Raw genomic sequence first — 25,995 nt, forward strand, 5'->3', positions numbered from 1 at the left:
AAAAAAATAACCGAAGATCCCATAGAGATATTTTGAAGACTTCATGAAAATGTTTATAAAGCAGAGGAAAATAATGCTGTGTAAGCCTGCGTCGTAAGTCATAATTTAATAAAGGTGTTTATAAAAGCAGAGGAATGTAAAAGCCAAGAAAAGACACGCATGGAGATATTTATGGAAGATTTAATGATATCAAGATTAGAGGCAGATGAGGTTCAATAATTAATAGTTTAGAAAGGAAGAGAGATGAGATAAAATAGTGATGTATAATCAGTCATCATGGAAGTCTTCAGGAACGCACAGTATTCCTGTGAAGTTGGGATGGAAGGAAGTGATAAAGTTTGGGAAGTTTTGTTTAACAGTATGTTAAAAGAGGGAAGGGGATCCAGCATCTTGGAAGAAATCTGTGGTAAATGTATTACCCAAAGTGGGTAAAGACCCTTTAAACCTGACTTCACATAGATGTATTTCAGTTTTCAACCATGTTTATAAAATGTTTGTCTGTACTAGCTAAGAGAATTACAAAGATGTCTGAATTAATATTATGCTATGGATCACTTTGTTTATGTGGTGGGTAGGCAAGTATTTCCCAACAGTAACAGAACTATGATTTTCCAGACAGAAGCAGAGTGTAGGAAAACACACTATTGCTGGTGGGTCTTAATGCTGAGAAGACAGTCATTAGAATCAGCTGGGACTGTATGAGTAGGACAGTGGCAGCATTTACAGTCACTGATGGGTTAATTAGGAGAATATATGAAGGAAGCAAGAATTAAAGTTGGACAGTTCCTGTCTGATGAGCTGTGTTTGAACAGAGGAAACAGTCAGGTATGTCCATTTTCCTCTTTATTTCCTTTGTATTTAGAGCCACTGGCAAAGAAAAAATAAAGGGCTCACAAATTTAAGGGTATAACTGGTATGGTATTCCAGAAAAAAAATAGAATTATTTGAGGATATTATTTTCTACTTGATAAAGCCTGTAAAGAACACGCTGTTGTTGTTGAGCATTCTAAGGCTGTAAAATAAATGAAGATAAAACAAAGCCTGTGGCCATAAACTGTGTTGTACCTGTACATGAGGTTCGTTATACCCATATTTATGGGGGCAAGATAAGATGAAGTATTCAGGTGCATGAACTAAAAGGGATTCTGTTATAGCAACGAAGGATATGTGGGAAGAGACTAAACAAAAGATAATGCAAAAACGGAGAAGCAGGAAGCTGTTGATTATGGATATTAAGATGCAAGCAGTGAATGTGGTTTTAGTCCTTTTAATTTTATGTACAGTTCAGGTATACTTTTACCAACCAGAGGTGAACTTGTGGACCGTAATTAATAAAGAGTTGAAATAATTTATCTGGGAGACGAAGAGGGAAGGAGTTAAATGGGAAAAGTAGATTTTCCCCGTAGAACAAGGTGGTTTAGGGTTACCTGATTTGATGGGATATTTTAGAGCTACACAGCTAAGGCTTATATATATAATACCAGCTGAAGGTTATAAGTCAAAGTGGAAGGCGATGATGAGGTAGGGATTGTGCAGGAGTTCAAGAAATAAGAAGAGAGTAAAATTTGGATGCAGGTCTTCAGTGAGAGTAACTACAACCATACCAAATGTTATACTTGTATTCACAGAACTAAACCAAAACAGAAATAGAGAAAGGAGATTTTACTGATAGGGATATCTGCAATTAGGGATGTAGAAAACAGGCAAGAGGTGAGTTAGAAATACTGGAAAAAATAGCAAAGGAACCAAGGTATTGCAATCAAATAACTAGAGAGGGAAAGCTAATCAAGTGGGATGCGGCAGGAGTTTAGCATGCAGGTTAGAGAGTGCCTTCTCTTCCAGGGATTGATGATGGCAAAGAGAAAGTGAACTGGCTGTTGCACGTTTTGATCTCACCAGTCTACCTTCGGCCCATGGTCTGATACTTCCCCTGGCAAATTCGGACTCATTTGTTTTTGGTCAATGGTTCATCTATATATATTTTTTTGTCTTTCATGTTTTCTACAATGGTTCAGTATTACTTTTTTTCGTGTCTTTCTTGCTTTTCAGGTTACATATCAGTGCCTTTTTAAGATTGTTTTTTTTTTAATTAACAGCCCTCATTCAGTTCCGTATCTTAATACATTAGTTTCTATTGATATCCATTATTTAAGAATTTTTCACCATTTTGTTTCTCTTTACTTTCTGTATCTTATTTTTTGGATATCTAGCCTGGTTCTTATTTTCTGGTTTTCTAGCCTGTTTCTTATTTTACATACGTGTTATTTTACATACATGTTGCTATTGTTAGTTAACTACATTTTTTTAGCTAATTTTAGCTAATCTCCGAACTTCACTATTGTAGGTTTAGAGTGATTCTACTAACCACGTATGAGCTGGCTCAGGGTATCTAACCTATCAGATTGTAAGGTGTGATGTCAAGTTGTCGTGCCCAATCACAATAAAGGTTTTTTCACCCACACTTGATTGACTCCCACTGACACACCCCCAGGTACTCTTATAAAAGGAAATCCTCAGGATCACTCTTTCCATTAAGGAACTACGCTTCGATGGTGATTGTACTTCTGGTACTTTTTACTTCAATAAAGTACGACCTTCTAGAATCTGAACTTCGACTACGTTGATTTTTTGCCACCATGGCGAGCAGACCTCCTTAGCCGAGCCACATTTATGTTGTTTTGCCTGTTTTTTCTGTGTGTTGCATCTTTGATTTCTAGCTGCCACACTAGCGGTTCCTCTCACCAGGTGACCTGACCAGCCAGAACTGTATACGAAGCCTTTCTAAAGGCTTTACTCAGCCTTCAACCACAAGCGCTCGGGTACGCACAACCTTTCTCAAGGCTTTACCGGTAGCCCAGCTTCTTCACCGACATCCCACCGTAACTTTATTAAGGCAGCCTACCTGGTCATCCATTTGTTCTTGGCTTCCCTAAGGGTATTTTATTCGTGGACATAGTTGACAAAAGGAAGTAAAATAAATAAAAATAACTGATCTGTATGTTGCTTAAAACACTCAGCCTTAATAGTAGCAAAAACTCAGAATAAAATTGTAGAAAGAGTAATGATAAAACAAAATTGAACAAATTGCCCCAAGATACAGTCATATTAAATTTATTACAGCCATCCAAAGCAAATTAATTAAGTCACCAATAGTTGGATTATGAAATACTAGGTTAAGAGTCCCATAATAGCCTGTCCAGTAATCAGTAATTATCCCAAGTTTTACTGGTAGAAAGCCATGAATCCTGTTTAAGCCTTATTTTCTCTGTTTGCGTTATGCATTCTGTTGATGTGTCTTCATTATGCATTTCTTTCATGATTACCTTTGTCCTGTAGCAGTGGGGGTTGCCTGCTTTAGTTGTAGCCAGAGAAGTAAATATAATGAAGACTTGTCTGAGTTTCATAGACTGTTCCCCAAGTGAAATAATACCAAAAAATAAAGATTTAGTCTGAGTAGCCATCCAGGACAATATATTTTCACAAACCTCCTTTATTCTACCTTAAAACTTGTCCGGTAAGGTAGACTTTTAGGTCTGAAAAAAGCACTAGATTTTTTGCATCAGGTCATTGTGGGTCAATAATGAGAGTAGTTTGTAGAAAGATTCCCAGTTCTGTTCCCCAAAAAAATCAAATTATTTACATCCCAAAAAAGAACATCTGGCCCCTAGGTCTTAAGGCTCATGATTTACTTGGTATTATCCTTAGGTTTTATCATAGGATAGTAGGAGGTTACTAGGCTAATGGCCCTGGGGGCCCTTACAAGCCTAGCCAAGAGTTTATCCCCAGAAAAGAAACCTCACTCAGCACTTGTCGCCCCTGTCAATGAGGGATAAGGGTGGAACCCCTGGGACAAGTTTATGGTTTCCCATCCACTCATCAAGATTGTGTTTGAAGAGGGCCAATGAAGTACTCTGACATGTATGGGAAGTCTATTCCAGAGACAGGGCAGCCTGTGGGAGAAAAACCTATCATTCCCGCAGGTTTTGTTGATGTCGCATATTAGATTTAGGCCTATTGAGCAGGTAATGTGTGAGGAGTTAGATGGATATGGAGCATCTCTAGTAGGGCAGGATCTGATATTGCCTTGTAAGGCGAGACACAGATCACCTTTGAGCAATCTGTATGATACTGAGTAGAGTGATAGTGTTTTAAGCCTGTCCGCATAGGATAGGCGTTCCTTGACTTCATCAGTTCTAACGCACTAGATCAGCTGGTCTTATCCCCCACAAGGGGAGATAACTTACTGGACTTGGCTCTCACCAACATGGGCGACCACTGCACCACTCCCATAGTATGTTCGTCCCTGGTGGGATCAGATCATCGTTCTGTCTCAGTCAAAGTTTCAATACCACCCAACCTCTCACCAGCCGTAACCAGGGTAAAAAACTTCTCAAAAGCTGACTACAACCTCCTAAGGGAGGGTATCAGCAGCTTCACACCACCACCACCCTCAGGTGATGCAGACAGCTATGCTGAGCAGTATGGCAGTGCAGTATACAAGCACCTGCACAACTGCATGGACTTAGCCATACCCAAAAGAAATAAAATCTGCTCCTCAAGGAAGCACATACCTGTCTGGTGGGCATCCTCTATCAATAGGCTTTACAACAAAAGGAAGAATCTGTTGTCCAAGGGTAAAAAGGAACAAATTCCTAATCAAATCAGAAAAACTCCCTCCTCTGCCTCAACAAACAAATTAGATCATTAGTGAAAACCTCCAAAGCCAATTATGAGTTGAAACTAGCCTCCAAAACAAAGGAAAACCACAAGTCCTTCTTCAGTTATGTTAGGAACCTCCATGGCAAAGCCCAAGTTTGTTCCGAACTAGTACTTAATGATACCACTTACACTGATCCTGCTGACTTAGCCAACCTGCTGGCTGATAGGTTCAGCACAAACTTTACCCCCTTATCACCTCCAAAGGCCCAGTCGACATCCCCAATACTTGTCCCATGCCTCACATCTCTGTAGATCAAATGTTAAAGGCCCTATCCAAGGCAAAGAACACAGCTTCCATGGGACCTGATAGCATCCCAGGCTGTATTCTGCATCATCTCCAGCAAGAACTAGCTTCACCATTGAGCACCCTATTCATCCACAGCCTAACTACAGGCTTCATTCCAGCTGAGGGGAGAACTGCCATAATCATCCCTTTGCACAAAGGTGGTGCCACTACTGACCTGGGAAACTGTCGCCCCATCAGCTTGACTAGTCTGATCTGTAAAGTCATGGAGCGTATTATTATTATCAACCTCATAAACAAGGACATAAGCAATCTCCAAGCACTCAACCCCACCCAGTTTGGATTTGTCAGGGGAAGATCTTGCCTATTGAACCTAGTTGACTTCTTTGAGACTGTCACCAAGGCCCTGGATGAGGGAAAGTCAGTACATACAGCTTACCTTGACTTGGCCAAGGCCTTTGACACAATCCCCCACTCAGGCATCATCGAAAACCTAACACAACTTGGTGTTAATCCCTATCTAGTCAGATAGGTGGCCAACTGGCTCACAGATAGGACCCACAAGGTCAAAGTAGGTGCTGCCACCTCCGATAGCAGACCTGTGACTAGTGTTGTTCCCCAGGGATCTGTCCTGGGACCCCTACTGTTTGGCATATACTTCTAAGAGGTCCAGGCAAAGACAAAGGCCCTGTGGCTGACCAAGTTTGCAGATGACTGTAAGTTGGGTGCTGTCATTGACCCCCCAAATGATGTTAACATTCTGCAAGAGGGTCTCACAGCTACAAATAATTGGTGCCTAAGTCATGGCCTTAAGTTAAATGCAAAAAAGAAATGCATTATCGTACCATTCGGCAAAAACATGGCCCCTACTGATTACCATGTAAACTACAACCCCGAAGCACACAACCTGTGGTAAGAGACCTGGGTACTCAGATTGACAACAATCTCACATTCGACCATCATGTGGCGGCTGCAGTCAGAAAAGCCTTTTACTTGGTTCATCTCATAAGTAAAGGGATTGTATCTGGGAAAAAGGAGGTTATTACCTCTCTGTACTCTTCCCTCATTAGACCTATGATTGAGTATAATGCCCGTTTGGTATGTACCTCTCCAAACACCTGCACCAACTGGAAAGGCCACAGAAATAGCTCACAAAGAGGTTATGAATGGTTGTAATTTGCTTTACTTTTTATCTCCAGAAAATCTACAAAAATGAAGTAACTCCTTGAACAATAGGTCTAAATCTTCATCTCAGCTTAACAAATACACAAGTGAACCATCTGGATAAAGGGAAGCCGTAATGTGGTGCCCCTTACTGACATCACTCAGTCTAAATCATATGTACTTTTTTGGCTCCAAATTATTGCAAATAACAGAGGGGGATTGGGCATCCTTGTGTTGTGCTCCTAAAGGCTCAAAAGAGGAGGACAGTTGAGGTGCTATTATTACTTGAGTCATATAACCTAAATAAAATTGATTTTATTAAATTGATAAAATCATCTGGAAAAAGCATCTAATGAAGTACCATGAAAAGGTAAGTACAGTGTACACAATCAAAGCCTTTCTCAGCATCAGATCTTGTGATTAACCGTTTCATTTCCTAAATCTATTGCTCTTTGTGTTGGTTACCCTTTTCCCTGCTGTTCCTGTAAACTCTCAAGACCTCAGTGAGCCAGTTCAAGGCACCTGGAACACACGATTCTAATATAGTTCACTAAAGTTTCCTTGAAATTATCCTGTTTCAGTGCTTTTAACATTTGTAAGTCAGTAGTAAAGCCAGAGCAGTCTTAAATACTTAACCTTGGAGTCACAGTAGTTGCCCTTGCAAAAATAAATAATAATAACTTTCCAATGCCTGTGCAGTGTTCTGCATAAATTTGCAACCTTGCTTACACTGACACATGGTAAGAAAAGGGTCTATGTCAAATAAATGAACGCTTGAAATGTCGATCGTCATATGGCCGAGACTAAATGATCGACATTTTAAGTGTTCAAAGGTTGACTTTAATGGCGCTGTACAGTGCGGAATGGGAGAATTTCCCTTTTTCTGCACTGAAGTGCGGTCTCGGAGTTGGTATATTTAAGTAGGGGGGGTATGGTGGTTGCAGGGGGCTTGCCCCCCTGCTCGCACTGTTAAGGTATGTTTTTCTTTTTTTTATTATATATTTTAACTTTCAAATATCGACCATATGGTCTCGAACATATGGTATTTGACATTTTGGAAGTTCGACTATATAACATAGACCCCTAAGAAAATAGAATAGTTTTAATTTCTACTGAAACTAGATGATAAACATTCTTCTTAGCTGTCAGTAATTTACCAGTTCTGGAGAATGAGTAAATCCTCAAGGAATAATAGGCAAATTGTAAGGGGGTTATGTTAAATTCTTTTTGTTAAAATCCACAGTAGCCAATGTGGCTACATAATTATTTGAAAAATTACCCAAGGTAAGAACTCTGTATGCCCTCAAACTATACTACTGTACATCATCTGTACCCAAAGCTCTATTCCACTCTCCCCCCTAGAATGCTCTTCCCCTCTTGAAATGCTATTTGAACCTTAGTATGAATGCTATCTCCGTTTGTAGATGCAGATTCTCCAGAATGTCTGTCCTTTTCATTGGTGTCACTGTAACTAAGTGCAGGTTTACTATGTCCCATTTGTTGAATTCACACCATCATCAGATGGATATACTTGGACAGTGTATATATTCCTCAATGAGTGTATGTATTATTCAGTACCGTATGCACAAGCAGGACATCACTGTGGTAAGTATGCTTCTTTTTTATAATAAGTGTGGGGATTGCCCTTCAGCCAGTGGCTGGATGTTTTGAGAGAGACATATTTCTGTCCCTTGGTTATATCCTGTCATAACTGTTTTCTGATGGGTGAACAAATGGGAATGGACTCTTCACAAACCCTGTTCATTCAAAACTCAGATCATGAGGGTGAAAGTTAAGGTAAGTATGAACAGGTTAGTAGTCCACCAACCGGCATGTTTTAGGATATTGGAGGAAGCTGGAGTACTCTTGAAAAAAATCTGCACGGACATGGGATAACATGCACATTTCAAACAGATAATAAATGGAGTACAGGACTAAATTGCAGACCATGAGAGTTGGAGGCTACCTCTGCCTTAATGGAAATTCCTCTGACATTCTTCACATTTTAGTTATGGCTCAAGAAAGATGTAAACCTCCTGAGGAAAAATAATGCTTGAAGTACTGTGCCAGCCAGTCAGTTGGTGGAATATGTTTATGTAAACAGTACCTTACTAACTAAGAAAGTCTCAAGGTCTGCTGTTATGACAGGTATTTTATAACTATTCTTTTACTCTGTTCACAGTTAATCTAAGTGCTTTGATGTGTTCCATAAAAGACTGGTAAGTTGTATGTATAGATGCTCAAATCCCATCTATTTTTTGGTATAATTCTTCTGTCATTTATGCAAGTCCTTCATTGTATGATGTCTGCATTCAGCTCACTAAGCCTCATTGTTTTCCCACCTTTGTAATCTGATGTTTTTCTTAGGCAAGAACAGTGTATGCCAAGACCTAGTTCGTAAAGTACCTTCTTGTACTGATGAATCACTGTGATCATCTCAGGCATTCTAGATTCAGTCCCGTCTCATATCCTTTCTTTTTAGGTGCTTTTTAACGTATCAGGCCTGTCAGTCTTTAATATACCGACGATGTTTGCTTCATGACAGCATTGCACGACATGCGACAGCAGAAGGTCAGACATTTTTGCATTTGTTTGCTACTTGTAGGCAGATATGACAACTGATGCACATTGAAAGTTGTTTTCCTTATAAGTTTGGTCATTAATATTGTGCTTTTTGTACCAATATGTACAGAATTCATTGCTTGTTATTCTTAAAGGACAACTCCACCCAAATGGTTTGTTTTTCTTTCCAAAAAGTAATCATCCTTCCCCGTAATACAGCACTAAATGTGTTACATGCAGAAAAAGCATCATTTAATAATTATTCCATTTCTTTTATGCTGGCACTTATTTCTGTTTGCCTTTCTTTCCAATGTTTGTGTGTTTGTGTTACATCATGAAAGCTAGGAGGGACAGATAAATTAGCTTGGGTCACTGAATCCAACTACAGAGCCATTAAGAAAACAATGGCATTTACATTTGCCTGATCAGTTCACAGGTTGCCACCATCACACCTCAGATAAAGTGTAGCCTGGAGGTATAGTAAGGACTCTGAACAAAAGCAATACTTTCAAGCTTACTTTTCAGGTACAAATGAACAAAATAACTCCAGTCATATTTATTAGTTTATTTTATTTTTTTCTTATTACAAATCAAACTCTGAGTGCCACAAAGAAAGAAAATATTTCACCTTACTGTATACAATGCAAAAATGCCGTAACAAAACACCAGAAGAAAATGTGGATTTTACAGAAAGTACAGTGTAGAAAGAATGCAAAATCAAATACAGAAAATTAGGAGTAAGATTAAAATATTTATTTCTTTATGGCACTTCTAGAGCTTGGTTAAAAGGAAATACAACTAATGTGTGAATGGAGTTTTCTTTTCCATTTGAATCTGAAAACTAAGCTTGAAAGCCTCGCTGTTATTCAGACTCTTAACTATACCTATAGCCTGTACTATTTATTTCTGGTGTGAAGCTGACAATGCTGTGACTGATTTAACAGATGGAGAGACAGACTAGGAAAGAAAAACAAGAGGAAACAAGTTCAGGCGTAAAACAAATGTGATAAAACTAGATGTTTTCTGTATGTGGTACATTTAGTGTTGGATTACAGGGAAGAAAGATCACTTTTTGGAAAGAAAAAACTTAACATTTGGTTGGAGTTTAACTCATATTAAGCAAACATTTGGAGACAGCATAACAGATAAATCATACTTTGAATTTTATTGTGGAATGGATTAAAAACAAGATGTAAAGCAAAACAGTATATGAAGAAGAACATAGGAGGAAAAAGACAGTGATATCAAAATTCTGGAGACAGAATTAAATGTATTTCTGAATGTTATAGATAGTATGGAAGAGGCTGAAATAAATTTATGAATATTTTTACAAAATATAAGAAATAAACAGGAATAGTTGGTATTAATAGAGACAGAGACAAACTATAAGAAAAGGAGTTTTTTGGTGACCACAAGTTGCAATGGAATGCAAATGTTTGGCCCATGCATTCAATAAACTGTGTGTGTGTGTGTGTGTGTGTGTGTGTGTGTGTGTGTGTGTGTGTGTGTGTGTGTGTGTGTATATATATATATATATATATATATATATATATATGTGTGTGTGTGTGTGTAGTTCTACTCACTTTAAGTAACCCATTTGTCAGCCTCTTAAACATTGACTGCAGTGTGTCAACAAACCGAATGTCAACACACTACCATGCATGTACCAAGAAAGAACCTCAATGCATGCAATTTTTTTACATAAAAATAAAAACTAAAAACAGTTTTTGCAGGAGGGCAAGCCCCCCCCCCCGTACGCCCCAGTGTGGGGAGCTGCACCCCCCCACATCCTCTACTAATTATTTATACTAACTCTGAGACCATACAATGCTGTGGAAATGGCATATTCCCTAACCCTGAGAATTATTAGCTTTCACACACCTGTTGACCATCTGTTCAGTTAACCAGATATGGTTGATTAAATGGATGTTACCCAAGAACAAGGTAGATATCAAATGCAGGCCCCCAATTTATTTATATGTGTACACTTCAAAAGAGTGAATGTTTTTTTTTCCTGTGTAAGAAAATGAACTGTTATATGAACAAACTTTCTTCTAAAGTTGAGTTTTTGCTGGCAGCTTTTTATATTGTATCGAGAATTTGCTCTTTCCCCACTGTTAAGTGATCTGGGAGTTAGTATATAGTATTAGCACATAGTGTGGGGGCACTGGGGCTTGCCCCTGCAAAAAAAAAGGTTTGTTCTTTTTTTTTTTTTTTTTTTATTTCAGTCAGTTTAGATTCGTTCTAAAGTGATTGCTGTTATGAATGCTCAATATTTAATGAGATGCTCTTATATAAAATACACTGATGGATAACAAGGAAGTAGACGTTCAGGTTACAGTTAGAATATTAAAAGCAGAGAAAGCACTGGGCCATATGGTTTTCCAAGTAAATTCTGTAAATAGTGGCAGAAAAATATGTTTACATATTTAATAAAGTGAAGGATGGTCACAAACTGGAAGATAGTATGAAAACAACTAGAGATGCCAATACTTCCAGAGAAGACTGGGAACAGTATGACCCAGGAAGATGAAGTCTCATTTCATTATTAAATTAAAATCAGATTAGATACTGTTTTACCCAAATTAATTTAGCAGCACCGGGAGGATTCGTAAAACAGTGTGTGTATTGGTAGTCAGTATAAAAATAGTGCAAGCGCTGTACTTTTTGATATAAACAATGTATTTACATTCTGTAGAGTGGGAGTTTTCAACTTAAGATCTACAAAACTGGAACCTTATATAGGTTATATATAGGTTTATAGATTAGTACTAAGCTAACCGCCCTTGCGGGCCATTTTAAGCCTAGCCAATTATCCCTTGTGAGACACAAACCCTGAACCTTGTGTTTGTAAGGCAAACACCTTGACCATTAGGCCACCCTCCCACCTTAGTTTGAGAGACAGCCTTACAGAACTATCTTCAAGTTTATAGAGCTGAGTATATTTTCTGTGTTATTCTGTATTATAGAGCTAAATTGTCTGCTTGATATCTGTGTCTTACTGCTCTGCAAATCTATAGAAAACAGTATATATATTTTTTTATAATTTGCACATTCCTTACATCTGTGTTGAAACTGTTCCCCCACCCCCCCTCCCTATTCTTGGTTGTAGTTTACATTTGGTGGCTTTTGCAGTGCCCGCCCCACTGTAGATTTGATCTAAGACACTCCCCCAGGACATCTCTCTACCACATTCTACCTAATAAACCCTTTCTGCACTTGCTTTTAGTCCTTTTTAATTTAATTACATTTTTTCAAACTGTGTGTGGACTAATATTGCTACATATTCAAGTGTGCCAGCTTGCACTGCATGAGAATTGTATTTACTACTGTTTTTGCTACTTTTCTAAAAAAAAAAAAAAAAAATCTTCTGCTTTTACTGTACTTGTGTTTCTTCCTACTTTATTTTGCTTTTGCGTCATCTTAAACGTTCTCAATTGTATTTATTACTGCTTGGTGTAACTCATTCTAAGCCTTTTAGTTTAAACACTTGGGCTTCAGACCAGTTGTTTTACATTGAGAGGGTTTGTGGTGTGCACTGTAGTGGCAGAACAGGTAGCTTACATCCTTCTAAGTTGGGAACTGCTGATTGAGGGCTCAGTGTCTGTTATTCTAAAAGTATATTAATTCTGGTTTAAGCACTTGGGCTTTCAGGCCAGTTATTTTACATTAAGAGGGTTTCGTGGTCTGCACTCTTGTGGGAGGAGAGGCTGGACTCTGCCCTTCTGAGCTGGGAATTTCTGGTTGAAGGCTTATAGTGCATGCATATCTGAATTTCTTCTTACTGAAATTGGTACACCTTGTTTGCTGTAGCATAGACTAGATCCAGGCCTGCTGAATCTAGCTTTGTCTGTATAACTTGAGCACTAATCCAGGCATTATTTAAAGTATTCAGTTGTATTTATTACTGCTTGGTAGTAACTTGGTTAAAGTGTAGCTATCATTCTAAGTCTTTTGGATTAAGCACTTGGGCTTCAGACCAGTTGTTCTACATTAGGAAGGTTTATGGCATGCACTGTGGTGGCAGGACAGGTAGCTTTCATCCTTCTAAGTTGGGAACTGCTGATTGAGAGCTCAGTGTCTGTTATTCTTAAAGTGTATTAGCTCTGGTTTAAGCACTTGGGCTTCAGGCCAGTTATTTTACATTAAGAAGGTTCGTGGTCTGCACTCTTGTGGGAGGAGAGGCTGGACTCTGCCCTTCTGAGCTGGGAATTTCTGGTTAAAGGTTTATAGTGCCTGAATATTTGAACTGTATCTTACTGAAATTGGTACACCTTGTTTGCTGTAGCATAGACTAGATCCAGGCCTGCTGAATCTAGCTTTGTTTGTATGCTTGTTATTTCCCTGGAACGCTAATTCCACCTAAACGCCGGCTTCTCAGCTTCTGTGGATCCCTAGTGATATCTGCATTGCTTACTGTACGTATTTCCTTGCTTCGCTTGAAAGAAAGTTACTGTTTGTCGTTTTTGTATTTAAGTTACCTGTAACACATTGCACTTTGTTACCTGGCACTTGCTCACTAAAGCAATTATAAGTCAGCACTAAAAATTAAAAGCACTACACGCTTGCTCCCCATTGGCCCTTGTTTTCAATTATAAAGGAATTCCCAAAATTATTCTAGCATGTCCAAAGGTCAGTTGTCAATCTCCTCTCCGGTCCAGCTGGTGAATATGGGAATCTTGAGGCAACGTTACAACTGCCTCATGTACACAGACAACCCTCTCCTCCTCCCAACAAATTCCAACACATGAGAGATGCAACCATATAGCCAAACTGGAGGCTAAGCTCTCTCAACTCAGTATTGACATAACCAGTCAGGAGGAGAAGGAAACCACACTCACTACAATTCCAGTCCCACATAGACCTACCACGACAGCAAACCAAACACATAATCACACAAAAACATACTCGGAGGCTCTAAATAAAGATCTGCCTAAGCAGCAGAGACCTCCAAAGCAGACACCCAAGCAACCGCTATCCCAATACAAAACACGTGCAACACATATCTCACAAAGCCAGTGTGCCGAACAGTCACAGCCCTTAAGGCTAAACAACACACCTGATACACTTGTAATAGGTGACTCTATCGTCAGGCACACTGACGTCCCGCTCACCAGGCTGAACAAGGAGAAGGTCACGGTGAGCAGCCTGTCTGGCGCTAGGACATAACACAAGCACTCAGGTCACTCCAAGGCAAGTACAAATATGACTCAATTGTCCATGCTGGTGTGAATGACCTGAGACGTACCTCCCTGGACTACATGAAAAGAGACATAGAGGAGCTCTCTGAGCATGTAGCCCAGGCTGGTATGACCCTGACCTTGAGTAGCATCTTACCCTCACCAAGAATGATGCCACAGTATTGAAGACAAGATGATCAATTTCAACAATTGGCTTAAGTATTGGTGTCATTCAAAGGGGATCCAATGCCTGTCAGCTTGGGATGATATGCACGACAAGCCACGATGCTTTGCTAGGGACGGCTTGCACCTGTCACCCCTGGGCTTTCGGATATTGGCAAAGGCTCTTGCTACCCCCATAGTGCCTTTTTTAGGCAAGGCTCAAAAGACAAACCCACCTCCATAGGTATCACAAGGGATAAGAAACTAAGAGTAATGCTACTCAACACTAGAAGTCTAAACCTCAAGATGCACGCACTCGAAACTCTCCTTAGCATGGAGAACATCGATACCTGTGCAGTAACAGAAACCTGGTTCAGGACTCCCGAGAGCACCCCAGCATTACCAGGTTATACCTCATACCATGCTTTTCGGCCCCAAAGCTTGGACCGAACCACAAAAGGAGGGGGAGTATCGATATTCATCAAAGATACCCACACCTCCAGGTTGGTGGCAAAGCACGAAGCATCAGAGACTATCCATGTGCAACTAACAGTGGGTAAAACTGCCTTCCAGTTTATAGCCTGCTACAGACCACCCTCCCAAACCCAGGAACCCCACTCGGCCTTCCTGAGAACACTGGAAAATATGAAGGTCTCTCCGAACACCATTATATTGGGTGACTTCAACTACCCAAACATAGATTGAGAGCATTACTCTAGCTCCAACACCCTTGCCCAAAGGTTCCTAGAATTCATAAACTCAAATGCTATGGAACAACTTGTTACCACTCTCACAAGAGAGGAAAACATACTGGACCTGATCATCACCAACATGGGGACTCTATGCTCCAGACCAGAAGTGTATCCCTCACTGGTAAGATCAGACCATAAACTGATCTCACTGGATATTCACATCCCGACCCCACCCCCTGCCCAGAAAACCACAGTGAAAAACTTCTCTAAAGCAAATTTCACACTCCTCAAAACCGAGGTGGAATCCTTCAAAGCCCCCAGGCCTGTGGAAAATACGGCCCAGATAGCAGAATCCTTTATAAATGCATTCTATGAACACCTTCAGGAATGCATGGATCATGCAATCCCAAATAAAACTAAGACCCAATCCTCCAAAGGCAGACGACCTGTCTGGTGGACCCCAGCCATAAACAAACTATACAATAGAAGGAGGAAGCTACTACATGATAGAGCAAAATCCCAAAAAGGGAAGGCATCTCTGATCAGTATTAGCAAAAAACTAAGGGCACTCATAAAATCGTCAAAGGCCAGCTTCGAGAGAAAAATTGCACAGGACACTAAGGATAATCACAAGGCTTTCTTTTAGTTATGTTAGGAACGTGGGTGGGAATTCCCAGATATGCTCAGAATTAGTCCAAAATGACAAAAAATACACTGATCCCACGGACATTGCCAACATCCTAGCTGACAGGTTCAGCGCAAACTTCTCCCCCCCCCCACCAAAAGGGCAAATATCTATCCCAGCAGAGTGCTCAGATGCTCAGGTGGGAGCCGCTCTCTCCAAAACAAAAACACAGCATCAATGGGACCAGACGGTGTCCCAGGCTGCGTCCTACATGAACTCCAAGAAGAGCTAAACCCAAACATAAAACTACTGTTCAATCTCAGCCTTACTACAGGATATGTACCCAAAGAGTGGCGTACAGCAACAGTGGTCCCTCTCCACAAAGGTGGTACCTCAACGGACCCTGGAAACTATCGCCCCATAAGCCTGACTAGCTTGGTCTGCAAAGCTATGGAAAGGATCATCATGGACCTCATAAATAAAGATATTGGGGACCTACAGACACTGGATCCTACCCAGTTTGGCTTTGTTAAGGGCAGATCCTGCCTCTTAAACCTGGTTGACTTCTTTGAAACAGTCACCAAGGCCATTGACGAAGGGAAGGTGGTCCACACAGCCTATCTGGACCTCGCAAAGCCTTCGATACAATACCCCACTCGGCATTATAGATAAGCTCACCAGCTTAAATATAAACCCCTATGTCACTAGATGGGTTGCAAACTGGCTCAAGGACAGAACCCACATGGTTAGAATTGCTGGAGCCATGTCAGACTCCAAACCAGTTACAAGTGGCGTCCCACAAGGCTCAGTCCTGGGACCTCTCTTGTTTGGTATATATTTCTCGGAGGTACAGGCCAACACGGAAGGACTGTGGCTGACCAAGTTCGCAGATGACTGCAAACTGGGCGCCATAATCGACTCTCCAGCCGACACAAGCATCCTCCAAAAGGGCCTCATAGAAACAGACAACTAGTGCCAGAGCCATGGCCTCAAGCTAAACGCCAAAAAGTGTATAGTCATCCCCTTTGGCAAAAACAAAGTGCCCACAAATTACCACATAGGTGGTAATCCATTAAGTACAGAAGAAGTGTTTAGGGACCTGGGGACCCAAGTTGATAGCAATCTCTCATTTGACAACCACGTGGCCAAAGTGGTTAGAAAAACATTTTATATAGCCCACCTAATCATGAAGGGATTCACATCTAGATTAGGGGAGGTCATCGTGCCTCTTTACTCATCCCTCATCAGGCCCATAATTGAGTACAATGCCCCTTTTGGGATGTTCCTTACCAAACACCTGCAGCAACTGGAAAGACCCCAAAAGTACCTCAACAAGAGGATCAAAGGGCTCAAACAGATGCCATATGCTGCCCGGTTAAAGAAACTCCAGCTCTACTCAGTGTCATACCGCCTGCTCAGAGGTGACCTTTGCCTGACTTATAAGGCCATGTCCAACCCAGAATTAAGGGACATGCTGCACCTCAAAAAATCCAAATCCCATCGAGCTACACGCCGAGAGACTTGAACCTCAGCACTGAAATAAATAGGACATGCTGGAGGGACAGATTCATAACCCAGAGGCTCCCTTCACTATGGAATAAAATCCCAGTCCAGGTTAGGCAGAGTCCCTCACTGACTCTCTTCAAGAGGAATCTTGATGAGTGGATGGGAGATCATAGGTTTACCCCGGGTATCACTTCTGTGTCACTGTTAGACAGAGGCACAGTATACTAACCTCGAAAAAGGGCATAGCAAAATTAATTTAAAATGGGTGACGAAAGCCAAACATACTCTGGCTAGGCTTATAAATGCCCTAGGGCAGATAGCCTAGTATGAACCTATGAACCTATAAGAAATAAGGGTTGAAAAAAGGCACAATGCAACTACCATAGCATAGTTCAGAAGGTTTTATGGTGTAGTGTCATAGCTGAAAATGTAAATGAACTACTAGGAAGAGTGATTAATATAGTTAGTAACATTTTCAGGCCAGGTTTGTACATTTTATATATATATATATTTATCAGAAATGTCATTTGAGCAATCTAGTAGCCTTGAAACAGGAAGGTGGATGTAGCTTATTTGATGAGATAAAATCTTAACAGTTAATTGCTGGAGTAAAGGAGTATGAAAGGATTGGTTGTAGACTACAAAATCACATGTAGTCAAGTAGATGACGTGAATTTGGAAACAGAAAAGAAAATAAGTGAAGCACACCATGTGAGAAAACGCAGCAAACTCAGTAAAGAAAGATGGGAAATAAATGTATGAGTTCTGTAGAGATGAATTATATCTGTAAGGAAATGGCTACACATGAGATATATGAAACTAATGAAAATGTACATCTGACAGAAAAAGTTTGATAATCCTGCTGTTGGAGTTTTAGGCAACTGTATAATGTACCGTAATGTTTTTGTGATGCATTTTTTGTCCTGCGGATTGTGCTCACTCGGGGATGGAGATTAACTGGCACAAGGGCTTGGCATGCCCAGCTAGCCTTATACATGATGTCACAGAGTGGGCCAGTAAGAGGCATGTGTGCTTTGCTGCTGTACCAAGATAAAAATTAGAAATGTGCTAATCTGGGCATATCAGAGGATGAAATCACTAAGAGCCACTGCAGAAGGCCGTCTGTGTGTTGCATTTTTGCCTTTAATCGTTGTCATATTTAAATGTAGTAATAAGGAACAGGTAGTTTTCCTATTGAAATACCTAAATGCGTGATGTTAATTGTGAGCTGTTTCTTTTTTGTATCATTCTAGATCCAGACTGGATTAAAAGGCTACTGCAAGGGCCTTGTGTTTTCTGTGATTCTCCTGTGTTCTAAGTGGATTGCTTGAAATGAACTGAAAAGACTTAGCCTGAAAAGTGAAAGGCATCAAGCTTTATCTGCTGCCAGGAATGAGCAGAGCACAAGAGACTACATACTGCGGCATCACAGAACCTATAAAGGTTATTACTTTTTTCTTCGGACAGTCTAAGCAGCCTGGATTTTTAACAAAACACAAATTGTGTCACTGTATCTAATTTAAAAATATGTAAATACGTTCATGATTTTGTACCTTTTGAAAATATGAATTAAAATAAATTCATTAGTATAATCCTGTGCTTCTGATGTAAACGTTCACACTGTGCAGAAATTCCGTATGAGCTGCCCCTTAACATGGTGCTGCCATCCATTATGCATACCCTGTAGAATAATACTGTGAGTCTGGGTCTTCATAGCAACAAGGAATGTCACATATCAACAGTCACGTCAGTTAAAGCACTGACTGCAGCATCTGTAGCGAAGACTATACCTGTGAAACAGTGAAAAAAGGAGTTGTGTATTCCACGATACATATATAGAGTTGTATGTTGGGAAATCCCTAATTTTGCATCCTGTAGTGATGTGAGACTGTCAGCTCTGTTGATCATTTGTGATAAGTACACTGCAAGACAAACCGAATGTAAGACAGAGAGTTGTCTTAAAAGATATTAGTTTTGTTAAGCTAAAAGTAGTAGAATTGCACTTTATATGCCATACCAGTCCAAGAGCTGCCAAGTACATGATAATCTTGCCATTCATATGCTGAGTTAGTAAAATATTGTCTTGATTTTTCAGTTTGGAAACAGCATTTCAGGATCTTGAACAACTCTTCATCTTATTGATTACAACATGAGCTCACATACATTAATGACAATGGAAAAATAAATCTCACAGGCATACATTATTCATACAGTTTCCATCATAACTCTGTTCCGTATTTTTTGCTTTAGAGTATACAGATTTACTTTTACAATTCCTGCCAATCTACTTATTTTAGTCCTCTATCTGAGCATTGCTTTGTGTGCATTGTACTCAAATACACCCCGTTTATTTTTGTGAACATTGCTCCTCCTGTATTGTAATGGCCCCATCTCTGTTTATTTTATTTTGTCTGCTTTATAAGATGCACTACAGCAGGTTTAATCTTTGATTTCCACTTTTGTGTAGTTGGTTTTTTTGTTCTGTCTGCTAGTAATGTTAGACTTAATAAGGCCTAACTATGTCTTACTAGTTCTAAATCCAGAAACCAACTTACTAACACCATTTCTATGGTTAGTATAGTATTTATGCCTAGCAATTGTGTAGAAAGTATTTATGTTCAAGGAACTCACCACTTTCCCAAAAGAATGTTCTCATTCCCTTCATATCTCTAGTAACTGATTTGCTGTGGAGGAGAAATCTTCTGAAGTTTAATTGGAATGTTAAAAGTGCTTGTGTAAAATTTTCATGCAAGTATTCTGAATCTTCTTGACTTTGTAGTATACCTGGATGCCTTAGAGATTTCCTCCCATCGTTCATTTGTAAATTGTCATTCTAATCTTCCCTCACAGTTTTTTTTTTTAATTTCTTCTAATTCTTATAGTTATTCTGTAGTTAAGCCTTAGTAATTATCCTTTTCTTTTGTTTTGGAGTCCCCTCAGACTTTGTTTATACCGGCCCAGTCCCCTGTGCCCCACATCTACACGGGCCTTCAAGCATAATGCTACCACACACCCTGTTCCCCAACTTGCATTGATCTTGCTCGGGGCTGGTCATGGAACCTGAGGGCATCCCGGGGACTTTGCAGTCTGTGTTTCTGTCCAGTGTTTTTTAATTTTAATATGCCCTACCACTCCCCCCCCCCCCCCCCATGGTCACTGGTAGTATATCAGGGCAACTCCTCTCTTTGAACCATGACTTCCCTAAGGGAGCACCCATCTTCTCAGTCAAAGGGCAGTCACAAATCTTTCTACAGCTATGTCTAAAACCTGAGGGGAACTAATCACCCACACTGAACCGGAGGCCATTGCCAGCCTTTTGTGCTTGTGCAGGTTATAGTACAGCGTGACTGAATGAGTCCCCCAAGTAAGGAGAAACAGGAGTAGTAGGACACATCTGAAGAAGAAATATGGACATGGGAAAGAAAAAGAGAGTTAATATGGTGCAATAGTTATGCAAAGGAGAAAGCAAAACTAATCAATACAAAAAGAGCAGTGCTAAAGATATTTGAAGAGAAATACAGGCAAAGGCATCCAGACATGGACAATTCTACAATATAAAATATAAGAAAAAGAGAAGTAAAAGAGAGGATTAGTAACGGAGAAGATGAAGAAATAGAAACTGAGGTTACGGATTACCTGCGAAGTGAAGGATTTAGTGTAGAAATCTAACTGATAACATCGCAGCAGGACACAACAATAGATCCCCAAATTAAGGAGAAACCAGTGTAGCGGGAAACATCTGATCAGTTGCGATATGAAGATACTTTGGAGCCTTCCATAGAAAACCAGTACAGAAGTTCATTTGGGGTTGGACAGCAAGGGAATTAACAGGAAACTGGCAACTCTGACGCAATCAGTGCTGTGGAGTAATAGGCCATTATGTTCCCATATGAAAGAGCAAGGGATGACACAGGATAGAACTGAAGAGAATGTGTCACAGGAAGATGCTCTGGAACTTTTTGTAGAATGCCTGCAGGAAATGCAGAACAAAGAATGTGCCCTCAGTTTAGAAGAAAATTATCTAAGAGAAGGGTTGCTTGATTTAATATAGACATGCATATTAAGATCAATGAAAAAAATAGACTACTTTAAGTCAATAAAACCCAAAAAGTTAGACGTTTGATAAAACAATCGCACATAGTAATAAGTAGGACTATTCACAGAGATTCATGCGATATAACAGAAGTAAATAGGATATATTACTGTAAATAGGATATATTACTGTGCAGCTAAATTAACAGATAGTCTTACCACAAAACACAGGGCAGTAAGGGAAAGGAAGGGGCAAAATCAAATGCCGTCATAGAAGCATCGAGTAGAGAAAATCGTAAAGCAATTAAGACAAGAAGTGTCACTCTTAGAAGAAAATAGAAGAGGGAAAAGATGAACAAAATGCTCAGAAAGATAGAGTTGATAAAAGCAATGCACAGAATCAGAACAGATCAGGATCTGTTGGGCACCACTGCAAATAATAAACTAAATATATCAGCACAGATATGCAGATAAGTATAAAGGAAACGTACAAAATAAACAATTTATTGATGACCCAAAAAAGTTTTACAGATAATTGGGAAACAAGGCAAAAGGAATAAAAACATCATCAAAAAAGACATATTTTGGAGAAATGTCTATGAAGATCCTGTGGAACATAGCAAAGATGCTAAATGGATAGAAGAAGTAAAAGAAAGAATAAGAAGTTCAAATGTACAGGATATGAAATGGGACGAAGTAACAGCCAGAGAGATTGAAACAAAGTTGAGGAAAACTCGTAATTGGAAAACCCCAGGCCCAAATGCATTCTCTAACTTTTGGCTAAAAGTATTAACATCTTTACATGAAGATTTAGCCATGAGTAAGGACTATTTATATGCACACCCCAGACAGACACCAACCTGTTAACAGGAAAAACAATACTACTTAAGAGCGAACCTGCAAATTATCCTAAAAAATACAGACTAGTAACTTGCCTTCCAACAACATATAAACTATACACTGAAATTGATGCCAATAGAGTTTATAGTCATTTAGATGAAAACTCAAATCATGACAGTAGAACAAAATGATAACAAAAGCAGGTCATATGGAACAGAGGATCATTTGTTGTTAGATAGTCATAATGGAAAACTGTAAAAAGGGGAAGAATCTAAGTATGGCATGGGTAGACTACAAAAAAGCATTTGACATTTTCCCACATTCATGGATAAGATATGTATAAGATACATCCTACATTGATCGATTAAATTTCAGTGACCATGAAACAGTGGCAAACCACTTTTTAGTTAAGCCATGATAAAGAACAAATTATTATTCTAGGGATAAAATTTCAAAGGGGGCTATTCCAGGCTGCCTCTTTGTCACCGCTGCTCTTTTGTCTTGCCCTTAACCCATTAAGCTGTCTACTTAACAAATTAGGTCATGGCTACAATTTGGCTCCTAGAAAACAACAAAGTGTAAAGACTTCTCATCTTCTTTTTTTGGATGATTTTAAACTATATACTTGTGTCCTTTTATTTCACCGTTGTAGTATTCATAATATGAGGGATCCCGTACTAAGGACAGTCTGATGTCCAACCAGTATACCAAAGCCTTTAGGTTGTCAATGATGTGCCATACGTCACATGTGTGCTCCACGTGCAAGGCATAAGGCATAAAGTTGATGTCCAGACGTATCATCCTCAGAACTTCTTTGCAGCAAGTCTGAATACCAACTTTGATGATTGATCTGATCATTCAAGTCATTACTGGTTTACCTAGCCATTCAAATGATCCTTTTTTGCTTTTAGCATTTGTGGTGTTGTGGGGTTTCATGTCAACCATAAGGGGGAAATGCCAGTCTGGGTGACAGATTCCCCATAAACACAGTCACGAGCAGTGCTTGTTTTGTTTAGGTGCTTCTCACGACCATACATCCTATACTATTTATCAGGCTTATTTTTTAAAGACCTTATGTTGTTGTCTTTTATCCCTCACCATTTATCTTGAAACCCAGCATCTAAAGCTTTTAGCAAAAGGTACTTCTGGCCTGAGGTTCAGCCGTCTTCAAAGAAGGCCAGAAAAGTCAGGTCAGATTCTTTGGTGGTCTCCCCTCCACCAGACATCTCTCTTGAGACTGGTGAAAGGCTGGAGGATTGTCCAGTTCCTGGGTTGGATTCCTGTGCCGTGACTGGTTTGGAGGCCAGCATAGATCCAGCTTCTCGCATATCCTTGGAGGTCTTGCAGACGTCCACTTCAGATGCTCAGGGGAACCACAGCTGATTATCACTGAAGGGCCTGGGGGGGGGGGGTTCCTCAGATACTGGTTAGGGAGGAAGTCCCAACTACAATTACTGAATGTAGGCTGATGTCAGAGACTTCTACATTTCATAAGGCGGATATCTCTCTAAAAAAAGAAGCAAAAGACAAAAACATATTTCTTCTGTTCGTCAAGACCCTCAAAGTGAATGGCAGAATTTTACACAGGGTCTGTTCAATGAAGCCTCCTCAGGGGGGGTATCTGTCCCAACTTTTCCTTGGTTATCCTCCCCCCGTAAGTGATATAAGGATCAGGATTCCTCTGAGAAAGAAGAGAATTCTGATGAGGAATCCTTGGCCTATTGTACCCAGATTCCGTCTCCTTTGAGGTGTGGCTCTAAGGAAGAAGAGTCTGCTAGTCCTGAATGTTCTTTTGAGGAGATCTCCTTTGGGGATGCCATTGCCAGGATGATGGATTTCTTTAAATGGGATTGTTCCCAAGTATCTGACATGCAGAGGAGATATTATGAGCTCCTTCAAATGGAGTCTCCTAGACCCTCTGCTGTTCCTTCTGTTTTGGCTGCTTTATTGGATGTGGATGCTTTTTCTTCTGCATGTCAGCCCCCTGCTCCTAAAAAAAAACAAATCGGTTTTTACAAAGTGCCCGATGACTGCAAATTCCTTTACAAGTGTCCATCTGCTGACTCTTCGGTGGTTTCTGTGGCATCTGACAAGCCTTATAAATTGCTGCCTTCTACCAAGCTTCTTCCTTCTGATAAGGATAGCAGGACCATGGAAAGGCTGAGTAAAAAGGTTTATACTTCAGCCACACTAGCCTTTTGGGCTGTTAATTGTCAGACTCGTATGACCAGGTATGTTTTGGCTCTCCTTTCTCAAGCTAGCTAGGCTGCCATGTCTTTCTTAGAGGCTTTCTTCCAGGTAGTTTGCCGTTCCATTAAATGTAGTCCTGTTGCAGCAGATGCTTCCTCTAGGGCGGCTACTTCTGGCTCCGTGTTGATGAGGTATTTCTTGGTACAGCTTCAACTTTGTGTGATATTAAGTCTAAGTTGATGAATGCTCCTCTGGGCAACAAATGTCTGGTGCTGCTGTAGCTAATTTTTTTCAAGTCCCTGCAGTAGAAATGCAAGGACTTAAGGACCTGAAACATATTTTTGTTTCCCCTCTGCCAAAGTTCCAGAGAAACTGTCTCAATAAACTGGCCTTTGTTAGAAGGCAGTCTCCTCCTCCTCCTAAAGGCAAGAAAGGTAGTAAGAGGGCTCCCCCAGCTAAATCTTCACAGAGCCCTGCTGAGAAGCTTTCCTTTCCTGGTAAACCAGGTGCTGTCTGACTACCCAATTCTGCCCAACCGCATTCCTCTCTCTCGTAGTCTTTCTTTGTCTCTTTCAGTTTGGTTAAGCATAACCCAGGAATGTTCTTCTTGTTTCACTGTTGCAGTCATCACATTTGGGTTATCCCTGACAGGGTAGCGCTCGGCCAGCCTGAATACCTGAGGCTTAGTATTTCTGCATCGGTTGCTGTTGCTTCAGGACTGACGTCAGGTCGTCAGTAGTATAAAGTAAAGCAGCTGACACCATTACATCAGTCTTTTTTGCCATGGAGCCCGAAGCAGAAGCACGCACGAGTGCTATTCAACCGCTACCTAAGATTCATCTACCGAATTGAAGCTGAAGTCTTCTAAAGCTAAGTACCCCATTGGGGATCCTTTTTTCTTGCACTACCGATTCTCAACACAAACCGACATCTTCTTTCGTGACTACCATTCTTTCGAAATCAACAGAGTTTCTTAGGCCCAGGGTACAAACCACACCCAAGAAACTGACAACCCACTCTCAGGTACCTGCTTCCTTGCCTCAGTCTCAAATGCTTAAAATGGCGGAAGACCTTATGCTGTCCCCTGATCAGTAGCCAAGCTACTCCCTCCAAAAGGAAAAGAGATCTGTCCCGTATAGTTTTGTCTGAACAAGAGTCAGATGACTCTGATGCATCTGAGTATGAAGACATGCAACCCCTCTCTATTTGTCATGACTCTAATGCAGAGGATTCTATCCCTTCAGCCTCTCCCCCAGAGGATTTTTCCTTTGGGGAAACCCTTCACACTTTAAGGGAGCATTTCCAATGGGAGAGTCAGGACTACCTTCAGTCTAAAGAGACTCGGGGAATTCTTAGATCTTCCGCAGCACAGACCCTTGGCCATCCCCCCAGTCCTGGATGTTGTGGAGGATGTTTTCCTGGAATCTAGCTTGACTCCTGACACCCTCCCTCCTGCACCCAGAAAACCAGACAGGTACTGTAGAGGACCTGACTCACACAAATTTTTTTTTAATCCTACTGCTGACCCTGAGGTAATTTCTCAAGAGCCAAAAGGGATTAAAGCAACCTCTGCTAAGAATCCCACCCCCTCTGATAGGGATTCCCGAGCACTAGACTGATGGGGTAAAAAAGTATATACACCAGCTACTCTTGCTATCAGGGCAATAAATTGTCAGTTTCATGTGCTAAAATTTCAGCAACATACGCTGGAACTCCTCAAACAAAAAAATGTCTTCCTTTCCTGCTTCTGCAGAATCTAAAAAGTTGCAAGAGTTAATGCATTCTGCAAGTCAAGTAACTAAATGCACCTTGCACTGTGGTTTTGACACCCTAGAAGCTTCTTGCAGGGCAGCAGTCACCGGATCTGTCATTAGAAGGCATGCATGGCTTAAGGAACACCCCTTGCCAAGACCATGTCAAATCTAAATTGTTGGCTGCCCCCTTGCACAAAGACAACTTATTTGTCACTAAAGCAGAACAGGTCTTAAAAAAGATGGAAGAAAAAGCAAAATCTATGCAGACAGTTAAGGATTTCTTACAGGTCGAGCCACCCAAATTCAGCAGCATTGTCCCACCAAG

The 25,995-nt window shown here is 40.4% G+C and overlaps 1 protein-coding gene across 1 annotated transcript in view; it reads left to right on the forward strand.

The window, feature by feature from the left end:
- Positions 1–19,202, forward strand: part of GTF3C4 (general transcription factor IIIC subunit 4) — a 383,864-nt gene extending 364,662 nt beyond the window's left edge. Inside the window, exons 3-4 of the mRNA XM_044058649.1 lie at positions 8,610–8,698; positions 18,108–19,202. Of these exons, the coding sequence (XP_043914584.1) occupies positions 8,610–8,698; positions 18,108–18,172 (154 nt within the window). The 3' untranslated portion in view covers positions 18,173–19,202. The remainder of the gene's footprint in view (positions 1–8,609; positions 8,699–18,107) is intronic.
- Positions 19,203–25,995: the final 6,793 nt, after the last annotated feature.

Source organism: Protopterus annectens, chromosome 16.part0 (assembly GCF_019279795.1).
Source record: "Protopterus annectens isolate FY-2018-M chromosome 16.part0, PAN1.0, whole genome shotgun sequence".
Taxonomy (NCBI): domain Eukaryota; kingdom Metazoa; phylum Chordata; order Ceratodontiformes; family Protopteridae; genus Protopterus; species Protopterus annectens.